This window comes from Hermetia illucens, chromosome 5, assembly GCF_905115235.1.
Source record: "Hermetia illucens chromosome 5, iHerIll2.2.curated.20191125, whole genome shotgun sequence".
Lineage (NCBI taxonomy): Eukaryota > Metazoa > Arthropoda > Insecta > Diptera > Stratiomyidae > Hermetia > Hermetia illucens.
This window is the reverse complement of record NC_051853.1, coordinates 5,629,061-5,637,387: the sequence shown is the minus strand read 5'-3', so window position 1 is coordinate 5,637,387 and position 8,327 is coordinate 5,629,061. Positions and strand designations below refer to the sequence as shown.

Sequence of the window (8,327 nt, the reverse complement as noted above, 5' to 3'; positions counted from 1 at the left end):
GATGTTCGTTTATCCGGATACCCCAGCCGCGTTGATGTTGGCAGTGCAGGCGGCACTGGTTGGAGAGCAGCACCAGATCTCCGCTTGTCTGCCCATCCTGGAGGATTACGAGTTGATGCTAGTGGAGTTGATGTAGGCAGCCTTCCCGGTAGCGTGCGAGACCAAGTTGCAGATCTTCGCTATTCCGCCCGTCCTACAGGCGTTGATGTAAGCACTCCAGTCGCCGATATGCGAATAGCAGCCCAGGATCTTCGTTTATCCGGATACCCCAGCCGCGTTGATGTTGGCAGTGCAGGCGGCACTGGTTGGAGAGCAGCACCAGATCTCCGCTTGTCTGCCCATCCTGGAGGATTACGAGTTGATGCCAGTGGAACTGCTGTAGGCAGTCTTGCCGGTAGCGTGCGAGACCAAGTTGCAGATCTTCGCTATTCCGCCCGTCCTACAGGCGTTGATGTAAGCACTCCAGTCGCCGATATGCGAGTCGCAGCCCAGGATCTTCGTTTATCCGGATACCCCAGCCGCGTTGATGTTGGCAGTGCAGCCGGCACTGGTTGGAGAACAGCACCAGATCTCCGCTTGTCTGCCCATCCTGGAGGATTACGAGTTGATGCCAGTGGAGTTGATGTAGGCAGCCTTCCCGGTAGCGTGCGAGACCAAGTTGCAGATCTTCGCTATTCCGGTCGTCCAACGAGCGTTGATGTAGGCTCTCCAGTCGCCGATATGCGAGTCGCAGCCCAGGATCTTCGTTTATCCGGATACCCCAGCCGCGTTGATGTTGGCAGTGCAGCCGGCACTGGTTGGAGAACAGCACCAGGTCTTCGCTTGTCTGCCCATCCTGGAGGATTACGAGTTGATGCCAGTGGAGTTGATGTAGGCAGCCTTCCCGGTAGCGTGCGAGACCAAGTTGCAGATCTTCGCTATTCCGCCCGTCCTACAGGCGTTGATGTAAGCACTCCAGTCGCCGATATGCGAGTAGCAGCCCAGGATCTTCGTTTATCCGGATACCCCAGCCGCGTTGATGTTGGCAGTGCAGCCGGCACTGGTTGGAGAACAGCACCAGGTCTTCGCTTGTCTGCCCATCCTGGAGGATTACGAGTTGATGCTAGTGGAGTTGATGTAGGCAGCCTTCCCGGTAGCGTGCGAGACCAAGTTGCAGATCTTCGCAATTCCGCCCGTCCTACAGGCGTTGATGTAAGCACTCCAGTCGCCGATATGCGAGTAGCAGCCCAGGATCTTCGTTTATCCGGATACCCCAGCGGCGTCGATGTTGGCAGTGCAGCCGGCACTGGTTGGAGAACAGCACCAGATCTCCGCTTGTCTGCCCATCCTGGAGGATTACGAGTTGATGCCAGTGGAACTGCTGTAGGCAGTCTTGCCGGTAGCGTGCGAGACCAAGTTGCAGATCTTCGCTATTCCGCCCGTCCTACAGGCGTTGATGTAAGCACTCCAGTCGCCGATATGCGAGTAGCAGCCCAGGATCTTCGTTTATCCGGATACCCCAGCGGCGTCGATGTTGGCAGTGCAGCCGGCACTGGTTGGAGAACAGCACCAGATCTCCGCTTGTCTGCCCATCCTGGAGGATTACGAGTTGATGCCAGTGGAGTTGATGTAAGCAGCCTTGGTGGTACCGTGATATCTCCAGTGCCAGATCTTCACTATTCCGCTCATCCTAGTGACGCAGATCTTAGTGCCCTACCCCCTCCGGGAACTGTTCATCAAAAATTACTTAGTGACAGTCAGAGTATTCGATCGGACTTCGGAAGAGGTGCAACTCCAACACTGAGCAGGGGTGGTTTAGAGATACCAACTGACAGTGTGCAAATGATAGGCCCAGATGCTGTTTATTCTGCTCATCTCCCTGAAGCAGGAATTGAATCGTATGATAGTGACCGTAGTGCGCTAACACAGGCCTTAAATCGTGGGATCCGTCGTGATACTGACTTAAGCGTAATGGGAAGTGCAGCTTCAAGACCTAGTAGCGTTGTTCAAACCCTACCGACCGGGGCGTTTTCTACTGCTAGACCAGACGCTGATTTTTCTGCTCCACCCGAAGAAGTAGGGATAGATCGCTTGGACACCGACCCTCGTGCGTTGACACCAGCCCTTACCCAATTTGGGCAATTAGAAGCGATTGATGAAGGAGCACTCAGTAGCACTTGGCAATCTGGCTTGAGTGTACCGAAGGATGCAATTTCAAGGCACGTGGGTGTTGATGAAGGATTACCGGACAGGAGTGTGAGTGCCGTGAGACCAGATTTTGGTTATCCATATCCGCATACACAACGTTTGCCAGAGGAGAGTTCTGGATCCCGTATGGACTTGACTAGCAGTGTGCCTTGCGGTAAACCATATTTAGGTCGTCATTGCAGTTTCATCGGATTTTGGCCACAAGGTCCTTTTGGGCCTTTTTGGTGTTTTACAGCGAGTCCAGCTAGGTCTCATGGTATTAACAGCAATGTTGGACACAGTTATGCTGGTCAAATAGTGGAACAATCGAACGATTTGGAGTTGAATGCTTTAGCCGATACCCAAGAAGATAACTACTGTTTGTGTCCTGCAAAAATACTTGAGGCGTTAAGGTCTGTCAATCCACGTTGGGAAGCTTGTCCTCCATGCTGCATATATCCAATTATGAGTCCTTTCTCCCTATCTCATAATACTTGCTGTTGCGCTTCTTTTTGCCCCGCTATCGTTGGAAACCGTGAGTCCGGTGACGGTCGAACTTGTGAATGCGGATGTCAAAATTGTTGTAGAGGGCGTCGAACAATAGTGGCAGAATAGGGGAGTTGGCGTTCCGTTTAGATTGAAACTGGTGCTGGTTTGAATTCCATACAATTTGTTCTCGATAAACTTGGGGTGAGTTATGACCGTGAGATTTTTGAGAAGTTCTTATAAACTTATTTTCTACAGCACAACGGGGCGCCAAATTTCGACCCTCTTGTCTGCATTAACAGGGCTAGTTCGGTTAATAAGTACCGTGCTGTGAAGAAAGTATCTTTTTGGATAAGTAAATGGTGATGAGGAATTAGTTTTAAGCGGTGCCTATTATACCCTTAATTTATTATATTTATTTATGAGCGATTTGAAATAAAGGATAAAGGGAAAAGTTTGGTGTATATTTATCTATTCGTGCAATAGAATTTTGATCTGATAGGGTTAATTAGGTATCAAACAGACTAATATGTATGAATGTTTGAGGTGGGGGAGAGGCAAAACCTCTGAGCACTCAGACCCTAGTGGTCCATTGTACGGCGCTTAAGTCAGCCATCATTTCCAGGATAACAGATTCCCCGGACGCTTACCTACACAAGCTACTCACTAGCGTTTAACTCGGCATCCGACGCCCCGCAGCTACTACGCCATATCGGCTCCGACGACATCATTAGGGTCAAATAGCTGGACCTTCTACCGCAACAAACTCGCAGAATGCTGCTCCGAATCAAGAACCAAAAGTTGGACGAACTCCCAGCCGTTGCCGATGAGATGCACCAGATGAGCCGGAATGTATGCGCTACATACGTATCACGCTCATATCCTGGCACCCCACCAGCAAGCCAGGCGTTGGGGACCGCGTAGCCGAGGAGCTATCGACCATACGCTTTGCACTATCCAGCTCACCATGGTCACCCGCGACCTCTTCCAGCAACCACTGGGGGCGCTCTTAGTCACGAGGGATTCATCATCAGCGTAGTCGCTCGGCAACTCCAGGACCGGACCCCAGGACAGGGGTTTGCTGTACACGGCACCCTGCCTATACGCTAGAGGGAACCATCCAGTTTTCCTGCTCAAAACTTTCCCTGTTGCCAAGGAAACTAGAGTCGCCGGCGATCTACACTGCGACCATCGCCGTCGAAACACCATCCAAGAATATACGTTTCCTAGTCGACTCAGGTTCTGTTCTCTCCATCATCCCGAAGCGGCACGCAGCTTACATTACAAGCCGCCAACGGGGCACCCATTTCGTCCTACGGCACCCAGTAGCTCATCCTGTCTCTCTACGGCTTGTGCTATTGGCCCGCTTCCGGACGTGCACACCATCAGCGCCGTATCCACACCTTGCTTTCCAATGGCATCCTCGGCGAGGCATATTCCGATATTCTTACCAAGTTCATCAAGGTTACCGCCCCATCTGGGGGCCTCGATCACTGACCTGCTGATCCATCACCAAATTGTCACTACGGGACCACCATTTTCGCGACCACACCGCCTCTCTGGAGAACGCCTTAAAGCCGCAAACAAGGAGTTCGACCTCCTTCTTGGGCACGGATTCATCCGGCTATTGCCAATTGCATGGGCTAGCCCCCTTCACCTAGAACTCAAGGGCCATTTGCCGGGGCAAATGGCGGATCACAGGCGACTACAGCAAACTTAACACGCATACTCGACCAGATGCTTGTCTGCTACCCATCATCGAAGACCTCCTACAGGATCTTAGTGGTTCGGTTTTCACAGTTATCGTTCTAGAAAAAGACTTCAGATCCCGATGGCCCCCGACGTCAGCAAGATCATGGTAATTACGCCCTTCGCCCCTGTTGAGTTTCTTGGCATGCCGCTGGGTCTGAAGAACGCCACGCAGGCTATGCCGCGCCATGAACCACCTCCTCAGAAAGCTCCCTTTGGTTCGGGCCTATTAAGACGACATCTTAATCTTTTCCGACGTTGTCCGTCTTCTCTGTCAGCAGTGAAGGCTTCTTCCGATTACCACCATCGAAGACGCGTGCCATCATCGAGTTCCCGATGCCTCGAACACAGCTCTCGGTGCGGCAGTCGATCTGCAGCGACCTAAGAGCATCTGGGCCACCCTGGATTTTTTGCGAGAAAATTATCGGACACTGAGCAGCGATACTCAGCATACTACCGCGAGCTCTTGGCATACTTCATGGCCATCAAGTATTTTTAGCATTTTCGATGCGCGGCATTCACACCGGGCACTGTCCCCTCAGCTTCGCATCAGCGTGACGCTCTGACAAGGCTTCACCCAGGCAGAGCAGGCAACTGGAGTTTATCAGCCAAGTCGACACACGCCTGTAATACACGCTTTCTCACGGGTTGAGATTGTCTCTATGGCCGCAGCGATATCTGCGAATAATATCAGTGAGACCCAGGCCAAGGACATTCTGCTTCCACACTTCCTGGCCAGTCCTCGGCTCAAATTGCACCTCAATCTCGACGGCCCCGAGGCCTACTATGCGAAGCTCAATTGGAAAATCAAGCCCTAGCTGCCGCCTTCCCTTCGTCGCTAAGCCTTCAATACGACACGCCAGCTCTCCCACCCGAGCGGACGCACCACTGCCAAGAGGGTAACGCTTCAGTTCTTCTGGCCTAGTCTCTGTAAGGACATCTTTCGCTGGGCCAAACAATGCATTCCGTATCAGCTCTCGAATGTTCGCCACAACCGCGGTGAGCTGGGCAATTTTCGAATCCCGGACGGGTGCTTTCACCACATCCATCTAGATCTGGTCAAGTTGCCACTTTGTGAGGGCTACGAAAACTGCCTCATGATCATCGACCGCGAAACTCGCGGTTCCCGTACGAGAAGTAAAGGCCTCCACGGTTGCCAGAGCCATCCTCAACCAATGGATTTCCATCTTTGGCATACCGCCTCTTTAACGCTATTCGTCCAGTACCCCGGCTAGACACACATCACATCATCCCTTCGGTGTCAAGGACTTGGTCACCTGCGAATACATCTTCCACCGCATCAATGCTGTTAAGGAGCCGCTGGAGCAGCCTTATACAAGACCGTACCGAGTGGTCCAGAGATTCAACGACCGAACCTTCCTCGTGGGCGTTAACGGTATTGAAAGAACCCTCTAAGTAAAGAAAAATAATGAAAGGTGATCTACACCTGCGCAGGGATTGACAGCCGGAACATTGGACTTACGCGGTTAACCTCTGTGAAAGTCCGGGGAGGAGCTTTGATAGAAGGAGGGGATGAAGGGGAGGCGTGATGGTTGAGAGGAGAGTTACTGTCCGAAAGGAGAGCCAGCCCTGACACGTAGTACCTCAGCGGGTTAGGGTCGGACAGCCATTTTCAGTCTGACGCGCGACAACTTGATCATGTGCGGAATTATAGGCCAAACCCCGGAAAGGTCGTACAGAGGGTTTTGGTGAAATTTTACGTTTGGCCTTCTGTATTTGGCCGTGCATTTCCTGAGTATCGTCCTTTCAAAGCGTTGGAGGGCTTCTGCTACGTTCAGTGACATGGTAGCCCATCTTGAGAAACCGTAGGTCAGGATTGGACGAATAAGAGTTTTGTATAATAAGGTTTTGGTGGCAGGGAACAGGGCCCGGGATGAGAGGAGGTTTTTTAAGGCAGGTGAGGTTTTAATAACGGATCTGACGGGAGGGTTGGATTTGAGTTTGTTGTTGAGGAAGATTCCCAGGTATTTAGTGTTTGATTTCGGCTTGAGGGTGTGGTTAGCAATGCGTAAATGCAGGTTTTTGCTTTCTGGCACTGTGCGCCAGTGGCACTTCCCACTGGGGTTTCTGAAGCAAATAACCTCAGACTTAAGGAAATTAACGGTAAGGGTCCACTGGTTGAAATAAGCGATGACCCTATTGGTTAGGATATTGAGAGAGAAGGAGGCTATTGGGAACCTGAGATCACTCGCATATAGGATGGTGTCATCAGCGAAGAGGATCCCTCCTGACGCGGGAGGACCATTGTCGTTGTTGGAAGAGGGCGGGAGAAGGGCTGCCAGAGTTGCCGTTGTAGTGGGGGATAAGTTTACGGGAGGGAGGGGAATATCGTGGAGGAAGATGTTAAAAAGTTTCGGGCCTAGAATGGATCCCTGAGGGACTCCTGAGTTTACCGGGAAGTTGATGGAGCGTAATCCATCGAAGCGCACGTGGCAAGTTGTATTGGAGATGAAGTCGGCGAGGATTCTGAATAAGGGGAGGGGCAATTGGACTCGATTAATTTGTAGAGCAATCCCTCTTTCCAAGCTGAATCAAACGCCTTTTCAAGGTCTAAGGCGCAAGCTACGGTGCAATGCCTGCTTTCCAGTTGATTGAGGATATGGTCTTGCTTCTAAGCCGATTTGATTAAGAGGACCTTGTAGGATAGGTTCGAAGATTTTTCCAATATTGGAAAGAAGAGAGATAGGCCTCATATCTTTGAGATCGTACGAGCACCCCTTCTTAGGGATAGGTATGAGGAGGACTGACTTCCAAGATACCGGGAAGTGGCCATTGTTCAGGCAGTTGTTGAAGAGGATGGCGAGACGTTCACTGATGGTAGGCGCACACTTCCGCAGAACAAAGGTAGGGATGTCATCAGGGCCCGAAGATTTTTTATTGTTGCACCGGGAGATTGCAAGGTCGCCTTCCTCTAGGGAGGTAAAGAAGGAGGCGAACGGGCCTGTTCTGACTGTATCAGCCAGGCATCTGGAAAAAAAGGGGCAAAGGTAAGACCCTTCTAAGCTTAACCTTTTCTCGCTGACAGCATTGGCGACCACTGAGCTCCAGATGGGGTCCGCTGGCGATTTCGCTCTGAATAAGTGGCTGAAATAGTCTACGCAGGCGGATATTTTTCCCTCAGGGGAGTGACACTGGAGGTTACTATTTTTATCTGGATTTGGTTGAAGTTAGTATATTTTTTTCTTTCAGCCAATCGATTAATTATTGAGAAAACTTGTGGGCCGGGTTTGAGGGATTTGAGGAGTTTCTTGTAAGATGCATTCAGTTCGGACCGAATAGCTCCATTGATTTTGCTGGACAGGTCTTTGATGATCTCGGAGAGGAGACGGTAGTCAGGGTTGCATCTATTCCGTGACCGGTGAAATTAACGTTTCCTGCGTTGCAGTAGTCTGTTTCTATCGCGGACTAAGAGGAGGGTTCAGGGGGAAAGGTTCTTTAACTGGAGCGTGCTTATCAATTGTAGTTTCGAAGGCAGAGTTCACTTTCCGGATGTATGTATCTAGCTTAACATTTGAGTGGGTGCGAGATTTGTCCAGGGGAGGGCCCACCACGCTGTCTAAGTCGTGCTGGAAATCGTCCCAGTTTGTTAGATTGAAAGATTTGCATTTGTGCGGGTGGTGGAGTGAGGGGAGAATTTGCTGTAGATGTAGAGAGAGGCTGAGGGCATGATGGTCCGAGTGGGCTGCTAGAGAGGAGCAGCTAGCATGCTGAGAGATTGGACGAGATTATAAAGCCGTCTAGGAAAGAAGATCCACGAGAAAAGGATGGAATGGGCCTGACTAGAACCAATCGAAGAGCACTTTGCCGTTTTCGTTGTTAATTGAGTCGCCCCAAAATACGTGCCTCGCGTTAAGGTCACCGCCGAGGATGAAGGCGTCGAAACTGATCGCGATTTCCCAGAGTTC

General features: G+C 51.1%; 1 protein-coding gene across 1 annotated transcript; it reads left to right on the top strand.

Annotated features, from left to right (window-relative positions):
• The first annotated feature begins 323 nt into the window (after window positions 1-323).
• On the top strand, window positions 324-3,096 carry LOC119657520. The gene is made up of 2 exons (XM_038064462.1): window positions 324-2,856; window positions 2,911-3,096. The coding sequence occupies exon 1, from the start codon at window positions 475-477 to the stop codon at window positions 2,779-2,781; it is 2,307 nt and encodes a 768-aa protein (XP_037920390.1). The 5' UTR covers window positions 324-474; the 3' UTR covers window positions 2,782-2,856; window positions 2,911-3,096.
• The last annotated feature ends 5,231 nt before the right edge of the window (window positions 3,097-8,327 follow it).

Coding starts and splice junctions, on each gene's coding strand:
- LOC119657520 (XM_038064462.1), top strand. CDS start 475: ATGCGAGTCGCAGCCCAGGATCTTCGTTTATCCGGATACCCCAGCCGC.